The sequence below is a fragment of the Lepisma saccharinum genome, chromosome 4 (genome assembly GCF_977018435.1).
Source record: "Lepisma saccharinum chromosome 4, izLepSacc3.1, whole genome shotgun sequence".
Lineage (NCBI taxonomy): Eukaryota > Metazoa > Arthropoda > Insecta > Zygentoma > Lepismatidae > Lepisma > Lepisma saccharinum.
The window spans coordinates 64088286-64113181 of record NC_139232.1 but is presented as its reverse complement, the minus strand read 5'-3'; the positions used below and the strand labels follow the sequence as shown (position 1 = coordinate 64113181).

General features: G+C 40.1%; 1 protein-coding gene across 4 annotated transcripts in view; it reads left to right on the top strand.

Moving 5' to 3' along the window:
- The window catches only part of LOC145986526 (transmembrane protein 47), a 276873-nt gene that overhangs the window by 214306 nt on the left and 37671 nt on the right, over nt 1–24896 (top strand). The window contains exon 1 of one of the 4 annotated variants that reach the window (XM_083120641.1): nt 3505–3682. The exons of the other annotated variants lie outside the window; for them this stretch is intronic. Within the exon in view, the coding sequence (XP_082976767.1) occupies nt 3662–3682 (21 nt within the window). The 5' untranslated portion in view covers nt 3505–3661. Of the gene's footprint in view, nt 1–3504; nt 3683–24896 lie in introns of those variants that run through there. 4 annotated transcript variants of the gene reach the window in all.

The window sequence follows — 24896 nt, the reverse complement described above, 5'->3', positions numbered from 1 at the left end:
TTACAACCTTGCACTTTTAATTTTTTCCAAGGGGTTTTTTACACCCCTTAACTTTTTCAATCAGAATTTTAGATAAGGGGACATTTCCCCGCATACATAGAAGGGTGCAAAATGGCCTTAAGTGCCGACGCACCCAACACGTTTAATTCAATCAATCAGACATCACTGTGTATTGGTAAGATAAACTACATTTTTACATGAATATGATGACTGCGTTCTCCTGAGTTTTAATTTTACTACGTCTTTCACTTCACGATCCGTATTTGGGATCCTACTGTGACAAGCAAATTACGGTTATACGTGTACGGACAGCGAACTTAGTAATAAAGTATGTTTTATAGAACGTATATAGCAAATATGCTATATAAAGAAACAAACTGCCGGAGTACTGAGGTGAATGTACTTAAGAGTGTATACCGCAAAGAAGCTCTGGATTCCGTACGCTATCTAGCGTCTCCCATGTGAACTTTTTGGCGCTCGAGCGAAATCATCTCGCATCAGCACTCTAGTACCTTCTGTGTGTTGCACCGGACTCTGCTCGCAAAGAGGGCAAGTGGAGTAGGGACTCCAAATCTTGGTCATATTGGAATTGGAAGTGATGTAACTTAACCTCTGGCAATCCTTGCCCCCCACCTCTTCGCCAGTGTAGCACACAGGTACCCATTAAGGTTGAAGTAGACAGTGTCGGAAAAATTCCCACCTTAGGCGCACCCGCCTAAGAGTACTGCGCATTAAAATGATAAAAAGTTCTAATCCATGTTTGCACTCAGCAGAAATTGAACTACATCATTTCTAAATGAATCAACATGTAACAGATTTCAATTTCAAAGGACCAAGGAACGATAGAACCTTTGCTGTACTGAATATATGATTTTAATATTTTTTATACATCATTCAGTGATAAACATGTGATTTTTACCTTCACTGCAGATTATGGGGCTGAGGAAAGAACAACCGACTAGAAATTTTGAAATCGGATTCACCATCGGTAGAAAGGTATGGACGTGTATTCCATAAATTGATGTGTATCAGTTGTTGCAGAGACATTTTGAAGCACTTCGAAGAAATTGTAACCAAAAGAGAAACTTGAAATAATATATTAATATGCAGTATGTACAGTCACGGACACTTCTGAGTTGTAACAATCACATTAAAGGTTAATGGCAGTGTTACAACCCAGAAGTGTCGCACACAACGTAATATGGCAAACTTAGTGAACACCAGAAATGACACAAGAATGTTATCGAATCATCTTCAAATTTCTGATTTTCGAGGAATTTTTCGCTACATGCATGTATCAAAGAGATGAAACACTAAAAATCGCGTAAAGGACCAAATTCGCGTAATTTCGTAGAGTATGTGTTCAATACATAGTTTTAGTCACGTACACACTTTCTTGAGCTATCAGTATTTCTCGGCGTTATTGCGAAAACTTGAGGCCCGTAACATCCATTTTTATCAACATCTTTATGCACACGGAAATACACGACAAAAGCAGGATTGGCAACACTTAAAATCTTGATCATGGATACAGCAAAGCAAATTCCTCTTGGAACATGTTGCCCGCCTGGTGCTGGTAACCTTCCATCCGAAACCGCGAATTTATCGATTCAATCGCTTGCCATTTCGATCCTTGAGATTCGGACGGTGGAGCTTCTCCTTGCCCGACGCAGCAGTGCGTATCCTTTCCTCGCCAAACATTTATCCATTTGCTGACCCAACAGAGAGGTGCTTCGCAGAGCAAATTGATCGTATTTGAGGTTGTCTTTGCTTGGTAAACAGCGGAGCAGGAGCGATCCGATTGGATAAGATGGGAGCCGCAATTGGGCGAGAGGGTAAGCTAACTGAGATAATGCCGAGAGAGGATAAGGAAATCTAGTTTGCATTATCATCATTCGGATGCGGCGAGCAAGGAACTAAGTCCACAGCAGATGTTAATTCGCCTCGAGCTTGGTGGGATAGTGAATATTGCATGCCGGAAGAGGGAGAATGCAAAGCCAGCGTCTGATTCTCAAAGCGCTCGACCGAAACACTGTGCCTTTGTTAGTAATCTGTGCTTTTTAAAGTGAATTACCGGTGTTCTATCCTTTGATCTGAACAGATTTTTTGAAACCCTCCTCCCCACTTTGTCTATTGGGCAACCTCACACACCACAAACTTCGTTCTCTCACTACCTGGGAGTTCCATCCACACAACCTGTCTCAATTTTATTCACTCCCATTTGGGCTTCTGTGTTTGTATGATGTAAATACTACCGCCAACAGGGTCCCAGGTTGCAATCCCAGCCTGGGCATGGATGTTCTGTGTGAGTGTCCCTTCATCAGTTTCATCGTGCCACTCGTCCTCATCGTCGCGATTACCCAAAAGTGGCAGAAAAGGGACGCTAAGTAACAATAATCAAATCAAATTCGTGCTCGAACTTATCTCTTGAGGCATATTATATTTCTGCCACTTGTAAATATGTCTGGACTCCTCAACCTTATATTTTCAAACGTCTTACCGCCGACTTCCGTAGTGGAGTGGTTAGCACAGCGTGCTACGACGCTAAGAGACCCTGGATTCGAATCCTGACCTGGGTAAGGGTGTTGTTTGTGAGTGCCCCTTCATCAATTTCGTCATATCATCACACATGCTCATTTTCGCGATTAGATGAAAATTGCATAAAATGGAAGTCATATAAACCAAATCAACCAATCAATTAAACGTAAATATTACGATGTGTTCTTCTTCATGCACCAAAATACTTAAGAAATTGACCACTATGACAACTACTGCAGTTCACACTCGAAAAAGATTTTGCCAGTAGACAATACTAGGATAAAGAGATTTATAATTGAGTCAAAAGAAGAGCATCCATAAAAGTTTTTGAATTTCATGTACGTACATAGACGCAAGATTGTTCACATACCAGAGAACGGAACATTCGCAGTACGGTTGACTAGAGCATTGATTGGTTGTTTTATTTTATTATACTTCGCTTTTCTGCCACTTTTGGCTAATCGCGAAGATGAGGATGGGTGATGATGAAATTGATGAAGGGAGACTCGAACCCGGGATCCCTGGCGTCGTAGCACGCTATTTTAACCACTCCGTCACGGAGGTCGGCGTTGATGGGATTATTCTATGCAATTTTAGCTGGAGATGGAAATGGAACAGAACTTGTCTAGGCGACGTCATATTGAAAAGAAATTCAAGCCCTTTGACGACGACGCAATATGTAACAGGAGGCTAGGTCAACGGAAACAGTGATGACCTTCCGGCCATTCCGGGCGACGAAAATGGCGCTCGGGTTTCCATCTCTCGCCCACCGCCGTTCTGTTTTTCCTCGTGAAAGACAAGGAATATTAAGGAGAAGTCTTGGAAGAGTGGAGGATCTCTCCGGTTCCCACCTGAGCCTGCCCCACCCCCTCCTCCTTCCATCTTCCAGGCCGATGATCGATTGTGACGAGGTGGAGTGGGCGCAGGTCGTGCAGAGCAGGATGGAGATGAGCCACGGAGCGGAGAGGCAGTTGCGAGGAGGCTTCCAGCGTGAACGGAGCGTTGTTCTTGGAAGTGTGTATCCCCGCCGCCTCTCGAGTGCAGATTTTTTTTGTCCCATCATTTTCTCGTGTCGGGTCTCGCGAAATTTTCAATTGTGGATACTGAAGGGCACGCCCCCGATATGGGGAACCAGATTGCCGAGGTAAGCCAGTGGATGTGCATGACCCCCGTAAGTTGCGGTGTACGTATTCTGCCTCAGTGTTTTGATGTTTGGAGATAGTCTTCTGTGGCAAAAGTGTGTGTGTTGTCTCGTGAACGTGCGTGCGTGGCTGGTTTGAATTGCCCGCACGCCGTGTGCTTCCCCTCTTACTGTGCTGCAAATAGCCTTTATTGTTTACTGTTGGACCAATATTTACATGCAGGGATGCTCATCTCAACGTTTTTCTCGTCATGTTTTCTTACTTGTGTGTCTAAACAGCCTACTTGTTTCGTGTTAATTCAAACGGTACAATTAAGTACGTGTGCTTTGCTGGTGATAGCTTCGGATGGATGGACGGACCTCTCTGGGTTATAGGTCCTTCATCAGAGACGTTTGGTGCTGAACCGGGAATCGAATTGCACTTCAACAGGTTTCTTTTCAAGTTGACGTAAAGCGATTCGTTCCTCTGAAATAGAGCATGGCATCAACAGGTTTGTTGAGTTCCAACAACGAGCATTTGCTCCTCGAAAACTTGCTGTTGATGTTGAAGCTCCGAGAACTTTCCTCCAGAAGTTATAGTGAGTTAAAAAGTTAGATTTTCTGTCAGGCTTCGTGTGTTCAAGTTCTATTTTAACTGCAAACCCAAAACCCAATATATTTTTTCTCGTTATTTCCCTCACATTACATCTTTTTCGCTTTCCCTTTTCAGCCCTTACAACTTCGCCTTCATACCTCAACACAATTCCACAATATCTGCATTTGGGAACCCTCACTGCTAATCAGTTCCCTGCTCTGTTTCTTGTTTCCTTCTGTCGTCATCCGAGGTTCATCTTGCATTCCTTTTTTTTTTTTTTTTTTTTTTTTGCTATTGATTCTTTTCACCCTCTCTCGTGCTTGTCTCGAAATGCCTCTGGTCTCAATTTCGTGCCCTTGTCGTTGCTATGGTAACATTATTGTAGTGAGGGATGGAGGTGAGGTCTCGCCCAGGTACGAGGGTGCGTTACCGTTGAAGGGCGAGCTGACCGAAAGAATAGAAAGGAAATAATGTAAGACTGCTTCGTAGTAGGAGGTTGTAGGTGCTCTGGCTGCCTGCACTGCAGAGTTAAAGTTGCATACGTTTGTGTCTAACATGAGATTCTCTGTTATGTGTACATGTTATTGTTCCTTGCTTGAAGTCCTCTTTATCGAAAGCAGGCATTTCAGGACTGTCCCTACAGTTTAAAAGGGTTTCGAAGTGTACAGTCACCGGCAATAAAGATGGGACACACAAATCCTGAAATACTCGCTTCCCCGCAAGGCGTTCTGTGTGTTGCCAAGGCGATAAGTGGATTTTAATAGCCAATTTTGAATGGCAACTTCTACCACCGCCGTAGAGTTAGGCAACACACACAACTCCTTGCAGGGAAGCAGAGTTTTTTAGGATTTAGGTGTCCGATTTTTATTGCCGTTTATTGTACATAATTGCAACCATAACCTAAGGCGTATTCCTTCATTGCAATACCTTACCTCTCCTCTTCCAGTGCGTGTGTGCAGTGGCGCAGGAACGGGAGTACAGGGGTACATTGTACCCCCCAAAGTGGGGGGGAAGGTGTACAGCACATCCTAAACCTTTTTATCCAAATTGTATCCCGTTCAAAGAATCTCGTTATTAGTATCTATGAAAAAGTTACCATTATCTCCATATCTCCCCGTCCAAAACAATTCACACAACCGTGAATATGTACCGCATTGTGGTACATCACTTTATCTGTGCTCTCGGAAACCTTTATAAGAAAGTAAAATCTATTTATAACGAGTGCAAACAATGAAATGAAGCCTAGAACCTATCTGTTCCTGTATAGTTTTGTAAATAGTCATAAAATGTAAGAATTCAAAATTAATTTCTGAATATTGTTTTTTTTTTATTGAAAGTGCAAGGTTATGCAAATTTTATTGTAAAATTGTAGCCTGTTCGAAAATACATTGGCTCGTGTGTGTGTGTCAGAAAGAGAAGGCAGAATCCAACGAATGAAACCAACCATTATTGCTGTATTATATAAAAAGCCCAGAAACAATGCTTCTTAAGATGTTAGTAGTAGAATACATGTAGATGTCCTCACAGCGCACAGGTATGTTTATCACAAGCACTGAAATAAACACTCCACCTGCCTCCCTACACATATTGTATGTGCAGTATCGATTGATTGTTTGAATATTTGTTTTTTAAGTCCACTTTATGCACAGATAGGCTAATCGGGACTGGACCTACAGCTTAAAGTGGGATCCGAACCACTATGTGCCTCCACCGGGGATCGAACCCTGGACACCTTGATTACAAGGCGACGGCGCTACCACAGCGCCATCAGGGAGGCCTATATGTGTGCAGTATCGTTCTACTCTTTTTCAATTTAATACTCTTTTTCAATTTAATACTCTTTTTCAATTTAATGCTTTCCAACGCCAATGGATTTAGACTTTCTCAGGTCAGGATTTACTGATTACTGGATTCCGCACGCTTTCTTCTGCGAAGGCAGAAGACCTGGCAGTGTTGATATTCGTTTGCTTCGACAGTTCTGGTCTCGGTGTCGTCTCGAAATTTTTTTAAGTCGTTCTCGGTCTCGTCTCGAAATTGGAGATGACACTGACACTTGTCTTGGTACCGTCTCCGGCATGGATGTTCTTTGTAAGTGTCATTTCATCAATTTCATGAAACAATTAATCACCCTCGTCGTAGCGATTAGCCAGAAGTCTCAGAAAAGCGACGCGTGCGCACACACGAATCGCCTTGACGTAAATCCAATTGCTTTACGCGTCCCTCCTTTTTAGATTCAGTTTTTCACATTAACATTCTGGAACGGCTCTTGTCGTCTGCCCCATTCCACGCGGCGTGACGTAGACGACTGCAAGGATCCGAACTTAGCTTCAGAAGCGGAAGGCATTGGAGCGTGGTGCTGAGCCGACCGAGAAAGTTTTGCCTGTATTTCAAGTATAGATAATTGGTTATTGACAAGCCTCCGTTAGGGCTCCGAAAAGATTAATGTACTATATACCCGTGCCGTTAGAACAGCCCATTCATATTAACGCGTCTATCCCCATTAAGCCGCACTTGATTGACAATTAAATTACGATCTAAAAACATGAAGCTTGCATTTTCCTCTCATAGATTGCATCACAGGTATTCAATGATTTTAAGAAAGGATATGATTCCGTTAAAAGAGAGGAATTATATAATATATTAGTCGAGTCTGGAATACTTAAGAAGCTTGTTAATATGATAAGAGTTTGCAATAATAAAACAAAGTAAAATTGTTGTGCGTATTAATATGTCTGACAGATTTACAATTTTGCCTTAAAATATGCTGTTAGGAAAGTAAAAGAAACCAATGAAGGACTAAAATTAAACGGTCTAACTCAGTTGTTAGCATATAGAGATGATGTAGACTTACTAGTGGATGATATAAATAAAATTAAGAATAATGCTAAAATATTTTTAAAAGCAACTAAAAAGATAGGTTTGGAAGTTGAACATCCCTTCCGCCAACGAGCAGTGTGTTCCATGCGCGCACTGAGCACAAAAAGGAGAAAGTCTCTCGAGAAGAGATCTGGCCACCTGGCACCAGCGATTATCATCGGAAGGGGACCGGGCCGATATACGCCCCACAAAGCTGACGTGTTGGACAGGACTCATCTGCGAATTTTCCTGGGAATGACTTCCAAAAGAAGAACGAAACGTAAATTACCAGTTTCAAAAATCAATCTTTAGAGCTGTCTTGTTAGATGTAACCACTTTGGACAGAGCGGCACAACAACTTCTTGCAAGGGGAGATAATGACCAGGTTGTCATTGACCGAATTTTCAATATGTTACATTCAAAGCCTCGGACACCACATAAGAGCACACATTACGAGGGCGTATTGAGAAATAGTGGAACTAATTGTATTATTGCAATTAAGACTATTGGCTCTCTCTATTGAATTTCAATTATTCTTGTGAAGCTGTACACAGAGATTCCAACGTTCAATCCACTTTTCAAGGTAATAGTTGAAGCCTTCTTTGACACACTGTCTAGCACGCCTATAACAGCGTTGTTCAGCTCATTGTCCGATTGAAAATGGCGTCCTCAAAGCTTTTTTTTCGCCTGCCCCTCTTCAGTGGTATCAACGTGGTACTCCGCAGTGACTGTAGACTGTTTAGGAACACATGATCATGAACAATTCCATTGTAGTCGAACAACACCGGATTGCCATGCTCTGCTGTAGCTTCAGATCCACTCTGGCTACTAGAAACACGTCACACTAATGGCTGCCTCTCACCAATTGCATAGTTCCAGAACAGTGTCGTTTATCTCACGACGTCGCGCGCATTTAAACAAGAAAATCAATCCCTTTTATATTGATACACCCTCGTACATAGAGTAACTTTATTTAAAACAAAACATTTTGATTTTGGGTATTCCACATAAAAAATTATCGTAGCCGTTCATAGTACCTGCATTAATGTATATAGCAAATCTTGTGTATATGCAAAATTCATATACGAGGGTAACTATTTATATTTTGAGCCTTGGCAACACTGATTGAAGTTAGGCGCGATTTGACGTTTGCACGGAATCGTCTGGCATTATTGACCATAACGTACTTCAAATGTTTTGTCAATAGCTTGATTTGTGTTGTTTATGTTGCCTTGGAGATTGCGCGACAACAATAAAATGGAATTAACTCGTGAACATTTTCGTGCGATGATTTTTTACGATTTTGGACGTGGATTATCAAGACAAGAGTGCAACGATCAACTTACTTCCACATTTGGAGATGAAGCCCCATCCTTTGCCACTGTGAAACGCTGGGTATAACGAATTTAATCGTGGTCGCCATTCGCTCACCGACGAGATTCGCGAAGGTCGTCCAAAATCAGTTGTTGTTCAAGAAAACATTGATGCTGTGCAAAACCTAATACTGCAAGATCGTCATGTGACATACTGTGAGATTGAGGCAACCATAGGCATTAGTTCCACCAGCATATATAAAATATTACATGATCATTTAGCTGTGAGAAAGGTATGTTCTCGTTGGATCCCACAAAATTTGACAAAAACTCAAAAAGACGCTCGCGTCAATTGGTGCAAACAAATGCTCAATAAATACAATCGTGGTGCTTCAAAATACGTATATAAGATTGTAACATGTGACAAATCATGGATATATGCATATGAGCCAGAACGTAAACAGCAGTCGCCTGTTTTTTCGGGAAAACTGGTCATGTTGCAACTGTGCCTTTAGAGGAACGTAGAACGGTCAACTCTGAATGGTACACAACAATTTGTTTGCCAGAGGTCTTCGGTCAAATACGGAAAACAAACAAACGCCGTCGGATCATTCTTCATCAAGACAATGCCAGCTGTCACACATCTCGTCTAACAACCGACTTTATGAACAGTCAAAAAAATCGAATTGATGGGTCATCCTCCGTATAGTCCTGATTTGGCACCCAATGACTTCTTCTTGCTCCCGAATGTCAAGAATAAATTGCGTGGACAACGATTTTCGTCGGCGGAATACGCCGTTGATGCGTTCAAAAACCATATTATGGAGGTGTCTCAAGAAGATTGGAAAAACTGCTTTGACAAATGGTTCGAACGAATGCAAAAGTGTATTGACCATAAAGGAGAATACTTCGAAAAACAATAAAGCAGTTTTCAATGCCAAATTCCTGTTTTTTCATTGTTAGACTCAAAATATAAATAGTGACCCTCGTATTTGACCAAAACATTATATTGCAATATGTTGGAAGACGTAAGTTAAGTCTAAGCGTAATATCAATAAGGAATAACTGTAGAGCAGATTCAATTTCCAAACGAACTGTGTCACCACAGAAGTCAGTTATAAGCTTATTTTTATTATTGATTTGATAACCCTAGAGCTGAAGGGCCGGATGGTAATATTTGATATCCGCAGACCTCAGACGTGATAACCGCTATTTGCAACCATCCACAAGGATATGATTTTTTAGAAACGAAACTCGTTGCAGTTTATGAATCCACCTGATTTGCAGATAGGCTATTCGGGGCTGGGCACTACAGTTTAAAGTGTGTTCAAACCATCATGTGCACCCAGTGGGAATCGAACTCTGAATCCCTTGTTAAAACTAACTGAAGCAAACTGCCTGGAATAAATGTTTTCATTCAGTGAACAATGTGGTACCACAATTAATGAGCAGTATCTTTGTTTGCCACGATGTAAAATTGAAACGGGATCATCTGAATATCCTTGTAATACCCAGCGTGTCCCATAATTTTCCGGACTGATGTCGTAGTGCATTTACATTTTGCATGATTTAAAAAGACACTCCTTTTCCAATTACCCTGATGTTTTGTCTCTGTTGCTGGTAAATTTGAACGTTGGGGAAGGATCTTCTTAAAAGTTACGGTAACACAAGCGACACCACTCTAGGCCACCATGTCGGAAGAACCAAGGGGTTCAACATTGTCGAGACCTGATTATGGCTGCGGATCGGGATTCCAGTTTCCTAAAAAATATCGTGATCGGTGACGAAACATGGTGTTTCCAATATGAAGCGTTAACAAAGTGCCGGAGTTCAGTGTGAAAGAGCCAAGGGTCCCCAGAACCCAAGAAAGTCCCGTAGGTATCAAGACGATGCGTTGACGTTCTTTGACTCGACGGGACAGACGATCACAGGGAAGTTCTACCTTGATTATTTGAAGCGTCTGTGGGGCGGAATTCGACGGGTACGCCCACAATACTAACAACAGGGCACGTGGTCCCTTTTGATTGACAATGCACTAAGTCACTGGGATTGTGGTTGTCTATCAATTTTTGACCTCCAAGGCAATGGTTTTGCTTCTCATTCCTCCTGACCTGATCTGTCTCTTTCTGACAAATTCAGGGTGGCCACTCGCCGGAAATTTCTCGAATTCTGGGAATTATGCGCGGATTCTGCTTGAAATTTTAGATATTTATTAATGCCCTGAGCCAAGTTCTTCACAGTTTATCTTTTACTTTTATATATGAAGGAAAAGAAAGATGCGTGAAAAATAAAACAGAATTTTCTCAATATGTTTACTTTGTTATTGACCTTTGCAGAACAATTTGTAAAATACATTGAAGTTGATTAGGTAAATTTGAAATTCTTATACAATTAACAATTTTTCATAGATTACTATATCCCGTAACATTTGTGACTTGTGTTTGTAGATGCATTTCTAGTCTTGAGTACGCGAAATAGCAAATGTAAACTTCACACCTTATATATACCGTTCAATTTATTGAATTACAATTTTTCGATACATTGGAATCGCACAAACTTTTACATTGTTAATATACTATATGTGTGTGTGTGTGTGTAGGTGGTGAGGGGCGGTAATACGTAAAGTTGAAATAGAGAACACATCTGCTTGTACCCTTGATTTTTTGGAAAGTTCGCCTTGAAAACTAGGAATTGTACTTGAATTTTATCATGGTCCTATAGTGGCCACCCTGTAATTCATTTTCCTGAAACTGAAATTGTGGTAGAAAAAACCCAGTTCGATGCTGTTAAAGACATTCAAAGAGCTTCGACCGTGTGTCTCAACACTATTCCCGTCAATGACTTCTAGAAGTGTTTTGACAAGCTATATGAGCGTTGCATTTAGTGTATTACAGCACAAGAAATGTATTTTGATATATACCAAAGAGTGTCATTGCGTGTGAAGTTTCTGTTTTCTCGCCCTAGTCCGGAAAGTTGTAAGTTGGGTTGAGGGTATTTATCTTTTTAATCATAACAACGAGTAGTGTTCTTTTGCAAGGAGTTAAATACAAGCTATCAGTTTCACACTAATCTTGAATATTATTTACTGTTTTTACTGATGAAAACTAAAATAAAATTAGTTATCTGTACGAGGTTTGTAACAAATTTAAGAAAACTTTTTATGTGGATAATTAAATAAATGTGGATATTCTTTTGTCAAACGCTGATTGGAAGAAAATGATTGGTACTATTCTGTTTTCCCTCTCTAATGCGTGAAAATTGGTCCTTTGTGCTGATAATAGAAATGCAGTATATTGTTTTGCTGGAAGACAAGGAGGGAGACCAATTGATTTTCATGATACCAATTTCACGGTAATCAGAAGAACCAGAGAATTTCAACCTTGTGCGAAATGGACGAAATTGAAAAGCATGGTGGAAAAATCCTCTCGGGTTTCTGTAATCAGATTTCACGTTTAACAGAGTTTGACAGATGATGAAATCTAATTGTGTTGCCTCCGATTTGGTGTTCGCTGAATAAACCGAACAGAATGGGATGGGAGTGCCATGCAAATTAGAGCAAGAAATAAAATTGTTTCGCAGATTGCTTACTTAAAAAACATAATTTTGAGTGATTTTTTTAAATTGTGTTTATCGCTCGAGATCGATTTTTCAAGGTGAAAATAAAGTCATGGGAAATTTTGCAGTAGCAAAACATGATTCCTTGGCTCTTCCTTCAAGAACAATCAGTATTGTGATTGCTTTCTCTGCCAATTACGTTGTTACAATTCATAATTTTCTTTGCTTTTCAATAAGGTATTACGCTTGCTTATCTGTCACTCGCGTCCACGTTTTTCTGCGAGTAAAAATTGGAGAAAGGTGGAAATAATCGTTCTGTTTTTCTTAACTGTAAACTGGTGATTTGCAGTGAGGTTTAGAGACTAAGAAACGTTTTGGATTACTCTTGAGGATTCACTCATGCAAGTTTAACATAAAATACGTGTGTAACTTTAATGATTCCACCAGAGGCCCCTACAGTTTGTCCCAGGAGTGTGTGGAGCAAGGCCGCGCATAACGGCATAGAAGTGGAAAAACGCGAGTGGGCAGAACAAAGAATGCAAATGGTTGGTAGCTGTCAGTCCGGTTACTCTCACACGTTCATTGGTCAAACTCTCTCGAGTAACTGCTTGCGCAGAGGACTTGCTCCGCAGATTCATGGGACAGACTATAGGTGCGAATTCCCGTTAAAGCATGGGCTCGTTTCTTTTTTACAAATTATGAATAGGACAAAAATACCGATATAATGGCTTGTTGCGGATTGATTATTCCTATGATATTTTGTTTCCGAGATTTTACTATGAGCTAGGAATTTCAGATGTAGCCTCGCCCGTAAAGGGAATGCTGTCTGAGCATTTGTTTCGCCACACGTGTTACATTTATTTTACACTTTTGGGGCACTTTATTACACTTCAGCTACATAATATGCCCAGATATGTTTGAAAAATACATTTATGGCGTACGTAACAGGAATTTATAATCATTATCTATCGTTATGCATGAAAAAATAATCAAATTTAAATAAAAGAAACTGTTGCTTTCAGTTTATTTTTTGCAAATTAACAATCCAGATTGTTAAAATGTTAACGGTAAAACATTGTAAATATTACGGTAAGTTCAGTGTGGTGTAATGCTTTACCGTATTGCTTTGTCAACATGTACATTTTGTTTATACCAAATCGTGAAGTTAACATAATCTTTCAGCAGGATGAAGCTCCACCACACTTGGCAGCAAAGCATCTCACAACGTAATAAAGTTGACTGGAGTCTAAGACCGTCAATTTCCGCTGCCATTCATCTACTGTAAAAGAGTAAAAATGATCACGTTATTATTATATACGTTTATACTGCTGTGAACAACATTGATTACTTATTTCAGCAGCTTTACTTAAAAAGAAAATACATGACATACAATTACAAGTTGAGAAAATACAAGGTATTTGATAAAACATACTATTAATTAAAATCGCTCACAGCTGAACCTCAACTAACATAAATATAATAAAATACTAGTAAATATAAACATTGAAACCTTTAAAAAGAGATACACAATCAATAAATTAACTTAGAAAAAGTATTCTGGTTCATCTACTTGATGAATGATTCTAAAAGGATAATTAACAATTCTTGAATATTTAACCTTGCTAAATATGAATTGTAAATCTTAATAAAAAAATGGAAAAACACATTTTTTTTAAAAGATCCGGTAACAATTATTCACAATTATCCATAAGATTGTGCTGATTCACTTTGAAACGTAATAATCTTAGTAGGTTAGATACCTGAAGTCTTCTTTCTATAGTACTCTCCAAATAAGATATTGTGTATATTTCTCTTCTAACTTCAAGACTGTCTAGTTTGAAAAGCTTCAATAAGCTACCATACTCCTAATAGTGTTTAAAAAGTCTGAATTTATGGTATTTCCTAACAGTGCAAGAGCTTGATATTGGCGAAGGAACATACAATGGAACGTCCATGCCTTTCCCAGGATTCCAACCTAGGGCAACTGGTTGCGTAGCGACCTACTCTAACCTCTTCGCCGCAGCGGATGGCATGCAATCAATCTATGCAAGCATTTGTCACAGTTGGGGTAAACAAGGCTCAAGCAGAATGTCAAAGGTTCTACTTGTATATTGTTACGTTTCACTTTGATGAGGTTGTGTGCTGGGTCGATACCTAAGCGCTTGTTTAATTTGTGGGGTGGTTGACATTTTGGAGCTGTCTTCCGTACAGAGCGCATTGCTCTTTACCATTACTGGCCTGAGGACCGAAAAGCACTAAAAACTCTCAAAGTTGCCAGACAAAAAGAGAAAGGAAATGACAAAATAGTCGCAGGAAAATATATTTACAGCCAATTATTTTAATGAAATCTCAGTTCTGTTTTGAAATACTAATTTATCTCTAGGCTGTAATTAAATTGGTCAGTAATTTGTAATTGGTCAGTTAAAATTTGCAAGTTTTACCCTTTGAACAGTGTCCACTCCTACAGACTAACCCATGGCTTCAAATATCGAGTTAAATCCTGGGTGTCTTCAAAAGTTTCGGGCTATTTAAGCCTATTTTCCATCACATATATCTAGACAACAGCGAAAGCAAATCTCGCGGAAATTCATGTAAGTAATGCTCTACAAGCAATTCCAAACAGTTGCAGTTTTCAGAATTTGTCATATCTTAGCGATTTTTCGAAAGGGAAGGAATTTTCGAAAACTGCTTGTGACAGCTTGACGTTAGGCCCACCCTAGGGCAGCTGTTTTTGAAATTGCCATTCGTTTCAAAACACCGCTGTGATATGCCAAAAATGTGAATAATTGCAAAATTCCATCTGTTTGGAATTCCTTCTGGAGCAGAGCTGTTCACCCTCCGGAGGACAACCCTAATGAGGGCAGACCTCACCCTCACTCTCCGAGGACATGCGAAGGTGAGGCGAGTGGTCTGAGTGAGGGCGAAGGCGAGCCATGAGGGCGAGGGGTGTTGAACGAAAATGACCACCTCTGTTCTAGAGCAATCACATGAATTTCCGTGTGGCTTCCTTTCGCTGTTGCCTAGATATTCTCTATTTAGTGGCTACGTAATCCTATGAAACTATTGTAGACAGCGAAAGCAAACCAGATGAAGATTCAAGCGAATGCTCTAGAACAGCCGTTCTCAAACTTTTTCCTCATTGTACCCTTTAGTCGTAACTAAACGTATAATGTACCTCCCCCCCGCATAGGTTTTCTCCGAATAGTGGGTTTTGGGGAATTTTTTTGGCTGATTGGTGGAGAATTTTTAGTAAGTTGGCATTTGGGCTGTATGCGGAACGATAGTAAACAAATAAACATTAGAATCATATGTTCATTATTTTATTGGGTGTTCCTGCGTTTACAATCTTTATGCTCAGTTACAAAAATTACAATGTGAAGCATGTAAGCTAAGAAATATATTAAAAAGAACTTTAACTTTCATATACTTTTTCCAGAGTTATTAAAAAAAATAAGAATAAAAATAAGTTTGTAAACAAACTGTGAAGCAAAATTTTGGAGTTTCCTCAGAGTTTCTAGTGAGCAGGATGTTTCTGCATAGCCTGACCCAGTTTCTTGATGTCTGGCTGTGCACTTGAAACTTTCAAGCAGAGATTCGTCTCCAAATGTAATCTCTTTCGGTACCGTTCCCAGTCGTACTAGTGACATTTTTACACGAACAAATGTTTGTGGGTTTTTGAGTTGAAGAATGAAATAGACAGATTTCGAACGAGTATTTTATTTCAAAACATGTGAAACGAAGTGTGTCCGTGACAAAGAGAACCTTAAGGCTATGAAGTTTCAAACAATGAAGTCTGCTCTACACACCTGTAGCCAGTGCCGGATCTACAAATCGTGGGCCCTCCCGCAAAATATTACCAAAGGCCCCCCCTCTACCTACCTATCTTCACACAGACATGCACACACACACACAAATTATGCATATACGTATGTATATGTGTATATATACATAATATATATACATAGGGTAGACCAGGGCATTATGGATCAATGTAAGGTTCACGTGACCTGCAAAGAAAACTGTTGCAGGCACGAACTTGAAAAATATAGCGGATCATGCTGCCATCTGTCCGCTTACTAGCTGCCTGTCTTTGTTCGCTGTGGCAGTTGGCGCGCGTGCGTAACAAGTGATTGTTGTAAGCAAGTTGGTGGAGACGGTGCAGAAAAAGTACCCATTGTAAGTTTTGTTCGACGTTTGGTAAGGTTGCAATGTAGAATGTAGGGGTTTAAGTGCTCTACAATTTAACATGTCATAAGGTAGGGTGTGTTTTTGCGATGTGCCAGTATTTGATATGACTAACCCTATTTGTTATTATTTAAATGGACATATGTCGAGAATATGCAAATCAGGGCATTACGGATCGGCCAAAACGGGGCAAAACGGATCTCCCACTTTCAGTACGTTTTACGTACTTTTACTTAACAGTATCTCTTCTAACACGACGCTTTCAATTTCCAGATAGTTCGCGATTATCAAAAGAAGTCCACCAGAAATTCGTGGTCTGTAGTAGGAATGTGTGAAGCTGTGCGTTTGGTGACATCCGGAGAAAAGACTATTTGGCAAGCTGCGGAACTTTGTGGTGTGCCATATACTTCATTGCAACGAAGAACATTTGGTGGATCAGATGACGTTGGTCGTCCTGGTGTAAAGCAAGTGTTTAGTGATGAGTTTGAGCAGGCTGTTTCTTCGAGATTGTGTGATTTAGCTCGAAGAGGATTCGGGCCAACACCCAAAGCTGTGCGAAGATCCGTTTTCAAGTTTGCAGAGAAAGAGAACATACCGCATCCCTTAATAAAGAAAAAGGACTAGTCAGGGCGTACGAACAAATGGCATGTCGAATGTAGACATGATTTTTGTAACATTTCATATGATGATCCAAGATGTGCACAGATGGGAGATTGGATTCAATGTCAGTCCTGTCGTAAATGGTATCATGAGCGTTGCGTAAATGCTGTCGGAAGAAAACAATTTGTGTGTGGTATATGTCAGATCCCAAAACTGTAATACAGTATACGGTACTTGTTTTTATGTTTTTAATCTTATGTTATATACATAAAATTAAACTGATCCATATTGCCCTGTTAGTGATCCGCTTTACCCCTGCTACCAGGGCAATACGGATCAATTGTAGTGTCTCACAAAATATTTTTTTCTGAATTGTATTTTCAACTTCTGGTTCTCTCAATGCTATGCACATGTAGTAGAAACTATAATTAATTTTTTGGTAGAGTTTTGTGTTGCTAGCATAATTCCTTGTCCAATAAAAACTGTTGTAAAGAAAAATTGATCCGTAATGCCCTGGTCTACCATATGTGCATTAATTGTGCACTTTTTAGTCTACATTCGAGTGAATTGTTAGTATAAATAAGCACCCACAGAAAATGTGGGGCAGAATCAGAGTTTCCCTATACTACTTGCACCACAGGGGCCTTATGTATGTATGTATGTATGTATGTATGTGTGTGTGTGTGTAATTATTGATCTCATTTTGACAAAGTCTCATACAAAGGCCTACAGGGTGATTCAAAAGTCCCTTAACACCCCCTATAAAAAGTAAAGAAGTTAGGTTGGGTATAACAATATGAATTATATTTATATGTTCATGATAGAAACATGTTAGGCTTAGAGGGAACCACATTGGTGTGTTTCAAGCGGACGTCCGCCATATTGGTGGCCGCCATATTGAATTCAACTAATTTTTTAATGGGAAGGAGGTGATGTGCATAGGCGCCAATTTATTGAGAGATTTGGAGGGCGCAAAGCTAAGTAAAGCAGAAATACTGATTTCTTTCTGTTTTCGGAGGGGGGGGGGGAGAGTTTTTTTTAATCATATTCGGTTTATAATACTTATTCCTACAATACTTTATAGGAGTTTAATGTCTTTACACATATTTATATAAAAAAGGAAGGCCCAAGATAAATCCAGGCGAGGTCGATTTTTGGCCTCAACTTTCTACCCTGATCCCACTACTTTCCACCTTCGGCCAAATAGCCTTGTTTTTTCAATACCTTAATATCAAAGAACGCGTATATTGTAGGTTGATATCAAAATAACAGTAGTCTCTTAATTTAAATTGCTACATGATTTTGCAATATAAATTTGTTATTGAGAAGGAACTTCATTTTTTTTTGTACACAAATCCAACTCTTCATAATCAGAAATAAGGATTTGGCTCTACACGCCCGTGGGGATGTGATATGTGCTACATACATGACACTGTTTTCTCACACCTGGAAAATGATACATTTGTTACAATCATGCAGTCATAACTTTTTCCAGATTAAAGATAGGTTATAGAAACCTTCACCACTGCATTTCTTGTGAAATTCTATCCTGATTTGATTGTAGTCTGACTCCCACGCGGGATAGCCGGAGTAGGTGATGGGACGGGCTTTGTCCCCGCATAAAGCGGCTCTAGGGCCCACCCAGCCTCAAATCAAATGATACCTAGCCCTACCCCCACATGCTCTAAATGTGCCTCCATGGCACGGTGCTATACGCACAGGAAACATTAACTTTACCTTTATCTGTATATATTGTATATCTGTACACCTGAGTAACTACGTTTATTTTTTACATAAACGAACCCTCTACTATGTCAATGGCTGAGGGCTCCCTAAAGGCTTACTTGTCTCCGGTCCCCCCCCCCCCCACTGCGGGGTTTTGCGGCTTGTAGATCCGGCACTGCCTGCAGCAAAGAATGTTATCGTGTGGGTTGTCTCGAAGTTTCTCTTCCAAGCTGATCGCGTACCCCCTTCAAATCGTTCATGGACCCCTAGGGGTACGCGTACCACAGTTTGAAAACCACTGCTCTAGAAGAATTCTAAGCATATGCAATTTTTCAGATTTTGGAACATCATATATCGGATTTTCGAGAAGAGTGTAAATTTCGAAAGCAGCTGCTCTGCCGTTGGCCAAAGGTCTTCCATTTGTACCGATATCCGAGTGGGCGTGCATAAGCAGCTGCGGGTGAACGCGATTCCTCGAATCCCTGCAGAGCAAATTACTCGGATGCATGTTCCTCTTTAATACGCAAAGGCGAGTTCGCGGGGGTCTGGCAGTAGTGTAATTAAACCCCCTGTAACGTCGGGCAGCGGATAAATCCGAGAGGCTGTGGCTCCGGCAAGCAAATTCCCTGCGCAGAACGCCGGAGGAGGGCTGCACTTGCGGGAGTGGATTGTTTTGCCTCCGTACCTGTTACTTGCATGTAAGTGGAGTAGGTGAAATTCGAGACGAGCCTACACTCTCTGAGGATATACTTCCTAATTGAGTTACATAAAAAGTAACGCCGTTACGGTTATTCTATTCGAAATGTAGCTACGTTACACTTACCGTTACTTTAAAGTTTCTCTACTGTCTTGAGATAGGCTAATCGAGAATGGACCTACCGGTTAGAGGGGGATACGAACCACTGTGCATCCACCAGGGATCGAACCCGAGATCTCTGGATTTCAAGGTGAGATCGTTAACTACTTCACCATTAGGAGGCCCACTTTAAAATGTTTACTGCTACTTCGTTCTCAGTAATATGTAACTTTTATAACTTTTTTACGTGCTTAAAGTGCAGGTGGGTTGCGTTTTCCCCCCACTGATAATGAACTAAAATTAACACTAATTTACGTTCAATTGTAATAAATCTCATATGTTTAAATAACGAAATTATAGAGGGAAGAAAATTCTGAGTAAAGCTTACTTCCAAATTTATTTTCATTTCTGAAGGCGTGAAACCTTTAAGATTTGGAGAAAAATGTGTAATGACAATGAAGTTCTGTCTTACGAAGAGCTTTAAAACAAAACAAGAAATATTGAAACCTGATTACCCACTGGAAAGTTACAGGCTGAAAATTGCCCGCGTCCGCCATTTTCCAATATGGCAGCTCAGTAGGTATTCCGCCGATGCGTGCAGCGTTTCAAATCTTGATTGACACAATTTTTACTTAATTCTTCGGACTAACTGTGTTTGTAGTACGTTCAGTTTTGAAGGTTGTCCTTCTTAATTCGTCGAAAAGATCACCCAAATTAATATCTTAAAACAAAATAACTGCTTAAATGTTACTAAACTTGAAAAAAAGTTTTCGAAGCTCTATGTTATTTCACACTTATCTAGTCATTTTTTTTCTTTTGGCCTCCTCGGTGGCCAAGTGCTTTTGAGTGCTGGACTCACGGTATCTCGCTACAGACGATTCCACTTTCCAGTCCTGATACGGGTATGAATGTTTCACCTAAAAAGGCAGGAAATACGACGGAAAGGAGAGGCATATATAAATGGTGATTTTTTTTTTATCTAGTAGGTGTATGCGTGTAGGCTTGCATAAGTTTGCTTAATTTTTACTGCTACTTCGTTCTCAATAATATGTAACTTTTATAACTTTTTTACATGCTTAAAGTGCAAGTGGGTTGCGTTTTCCCCCACTGATAACCAACTAAAATTAAGACTAATTTACGTTCAATTGACCCATTGCTGATCTACATGCATTTTCAAATTTGACATAGTTCCTGTATACCTTATGAAGTACTATAATTTTAGGGATGCACGTGCAGTCGCTTATGAGCCACTGCGAAGGTCTTTCAAACCTCAAATAAATTAACAGTAATCTGAGCATAATAATACATGATATTAATTAGACACAATGCGTTTCGCAAAATGTAAATTGAATTTTGTAACAATTAAATATAATTCAGCAGTGTAGCAAGTAATACCAAATTAAACTTCTGAACATTTTTCGGATCTGTAACAAATTGACACTGCGAACGCGAAATAAATAATTGTGTGACAGCAGCACACATCTGGCTCCGTGCACTAATTATGATTGTTCAACGACCAGTGCGACATACTGGCTTGATTGCCAGGGAGAACGCAACCTGCACAGTCAGTTCTGAAAATACGCTGAATTATTTGCATGATCCCAGCAGGAAAATTTCGGTGAAATTAACTCAAGTGGCTTCTGTTTCTGTTCCAAATCCCACAGCACACCACAGCAGCCCAACTATTGTTTCCGGTCCGGGGAACAAGTCAAATGGTTTTGCGCCTTCCCGTCCAGAGCCACCGGATTCCGTGGCTTGTTGACAACCGACAGCTTGAATACGGACCACAATAAGTACTCAGGTTAAAATAGGGATGCATTGTTAGCCCTGAATGGAACACCTGGTTTTAGTGTTCACCTAAATCTCGCCGATTGATTTATCGCCAAGAGACGCATTATTAATACACGTACGCCCAAGCTATTAAACACCTTTCTGATAATTGCTTAAGCGATAGGTTATTACAGTTCGGTCGCAGGCGTCTGTGTATCTCTGGTCACAGAATTACTGTTAATTATACCGTTAATTATATATCTTGGTATGGGCATCACAAATTGGTAACTCACTTCCCCCGTAACTATACTCTGTCCCGGGGATCTGTGGAGCAAGACCGCGCTTAACGGTAGAGAAGAGGAGACTGCGAGTTGGCGGAGCGAAGCAGTGCGCGCTTCGCAAATGGCTCGTAGCCACACTCGCTTCCCCTCATTGGCCGAGCCCTCTCGAGTCACTACCTGCGCAGAGACTTGTTTTCGTTCGCTCGCTCCAGAGATTCCCGGGATAGAGTGTACTTCTTGAAGGCCAACGAGGCTCTGGCGCCTTGATCCACGTCCACCATAATCTCTATGGAGTTGTGTTGTCCTGCTTGTCCTTGTGTGTGCCGAGTGCCCATTTACAGCTTCAGCTTTGAATGGGTAAGGAGACTTTGAACTTCGGAAACACTATAGTTTCAGTTCTTGCTAATGAATGAATGAGTTTCAAAAATTGAGTTAGGAAGTTTTTAATAGACATATTTTATTTTCTTCTCAGAGATCTGTCCTTAATTTTCTTTTAGTTAAGTGACTTATCCCCCTATTGCGTGACTGGCAAAATAGCTTATGTGCTGAGTCCATAATATCGAAATCAATCAATCAATCCACCACACATTGTGTCGTCTACTTAGTTTGAATTTGGCCAGGCTCTGTACATTCTCTTTTATCTTGATTCTATTCTGTTCATGCAACATACACGAGGTGCGGCTATTAATCACTGGACAGATATGAAAACCTGGGTTCATTTTCAAAATTTCACAAATCAATCTAGTTTATTTTTGTTATTTAACATCTTTTTTCTGCCAATTTTTACTAGTCATGGCGACAATAAGTGATGATTAGATGAAATTGATGAAGGGTCACTCGCAAGAACACCCATACCAAGTCCGGGAATTGAACCCGGAAACTTCGGTGACGAGATCAAAAGTCGCCCACTTAACTCACTCCGCCACTGAGCCGTCATCACAGGGGACCGGAGGATTTGACACTTGAATTGAGAAGTGGGGCATATATTTCGTCGAAATAAATTACATTTACGAGTATAGTTTTGTTTAATTTCGTTAAGAAAAATACAATTAAATCAATTAATACTCCGCACTATTATGAGTGCGGCGTTTTCCTCGCTCGCAGTTTACGTCGTCTTGTTCTGAGTTAATTATGGTCTCCATCTACACGTATCTATACATGAGTCTCTCATATTTTCGCCTCGCTCTTTAGAGCACACATGATGCATGCTCTACCTACCCAACCAGAGGAAAAGGACGTCTCCGATTCGGCAGACAGAATGAAAAGCCGAACAAATTGAAACATTTTAGTTTGGTAATTTTCTTTAATAAAACTAATGTGCTGTAGAGGAGACGCGCTTCAACCTATATGCCATAATTTTTAGTTATTACATTTCATTGCACTCGCTAATCAATACCACACTTTTTAGTTCACATGTTTGCTTACGTAAGGTATCACTCGGGTCAAAAAATATACTCTGCCATATTTGTCACGTGATTTAACGATTGAGAAATTAGCCAATATACGCGATCTAGCTGGAAAACCATTTGGACAGAGTATGGATATCTTTCTGAGTTCCCATGTAGTTTACTTGCTAGTAAAGCCTTGAAATCGTAGATCTTATTGTCTAGGCGTATATTGATTGATTGAATGAATGAATTAGGTTAATTTGCGTAGCTTTTCTGCCATTTTTGGCTAATCGCGAAGATTCACATTGATGAAGGAACACTCACAAACAACACCCATGCCCAGGTCGGGATTCGAACCTGGAACCCCTGGCGTCCTAGCGCACTGTGCTAACCACTCCGCCACGAAGGTAGGAGAAATCCTGCAAGTACGGTATATGGCAAGTGTCTAAGATTGCTGATTTCTATGGACGTTGATAGCTTCAATTCTAAACAGAACGGCATTTTCAGTTCACTTATTGTATTACCCATGTTATGCACTTAATTATAATTATTTCTGCTATTTTTTAAAACAGATATTACCATTGATAGGTGTGACCATGCCTCCCACTCATGTCTGTTAGATATGAAGTCTGTCTCTTGTTTACCATTTATACGCTGAGTCTCTTGTTGATATTATTATTATTTCAACCCAATATATATATTATATTGTCTTTACTGAGTGGTTTGTGTTTTAATTGGTAACATGGCGTTTTGTTATTTTGTAGGTCCGTTAATTACTACAATAATATTTCTGTTTGTTTAACTTTAAAATATAATCCCTTGGTGCACCAAAATAAAACCTAACCAGTATTAAAATATCAAAATAAGAAACAAAAATGTAATGTCCCTCCTAAACCACCGTCGATCAATCGTCCGAGATAATTGCATATAATAAACTTGCCAAAACAATAACCAATGCAAACTTTCATATAATTGCCAATACTGGGTTTATTGATCTAAAACCAGCGAAGAACATTTTTGCATTATACATCAGAAAAGAGGTCTACCGATAGGTTTGTTGTCATTGCTGTGACTGACCTGGCTTCGATTTCACCGGACGATTGTTCACTAGAAAGGATAAATTCCCTGCCGAAAGTGTTGTACATAAATTAAACTCGAACGCAAACTTCGCTCAGTTTGTATCATCAGCAAAGTCATAATCACTGTACAATCTATCTATCTATCTTCTTCTATATAAGAATGGATGGATGTATGTGAGTGTGTGTGTGGGTGTGGATATTTGTTTGTTCCGGCATAACTCTCGTACGCCTAGAGCAATTTCAACCAAACTTGGTACACGTATCACTTTCAATCTGGAAATATAGATTTGGCACCCCTAGGGGTGGGATGGGAAGGGGTGACGTGTAAAAGTAATCCAAAACGACCGATATTAAATTCAGCACAAACAGACATTCGTGACTATGCAATCCCGCACAACGATAGTGTTTCTCGGGTTGTCTAACATTCAGGCTGATATGACTTTGTGTTGCGAAAATGACCACCGATATTAATGCTGGAATCCATAGTTTACGTGGGGTCTAAGATGAATAGTGACACTCCCAATTCCGTTCAACTCCAAGACACCCCTAGCACCCCTAGGTGGGGGTGGGAAGGGGGTGACATGTAAAACGACCGATATTAGTGTGGAATCCATAGTTTACGGGGTTTGTAAGATGAATAGTGACACCCCAAATGCCGTTCAACTCCAAGGCACCCCTGACACCGATATTAGTGTGGAATCCATAGTTCATTTTGCACTATAGTTAGATAGAAGATAATAGAAGATTGGGGATAAATAAATACCCGGGCAACGCCGGGTAATCAGCTAGTGTAATTATATAAGTCCAATAGGTCCAGTCGGTATGGTGTCTCGCTGTCGCCGAGATGCGCAAGTTTGATTGTCGGCGAGGTTGATCTGAATCAGAATTTTTTTCGTCGATACCATGCCCAAGCGAGGATAGCTTTATATGTGAGCGTCGAGTCATTGCTATAATTTTCGTTTTTCTACATTGTCAAATTTTTCAGTAATGCACAATAAATATTAATGTGATAAATGAAATGCTCTCCTCTCTTGGCGATGGTAAATTCCGTGTTTTGCTTCGACAATTTTTATTACGAGTTTCAGGTTTGATTGT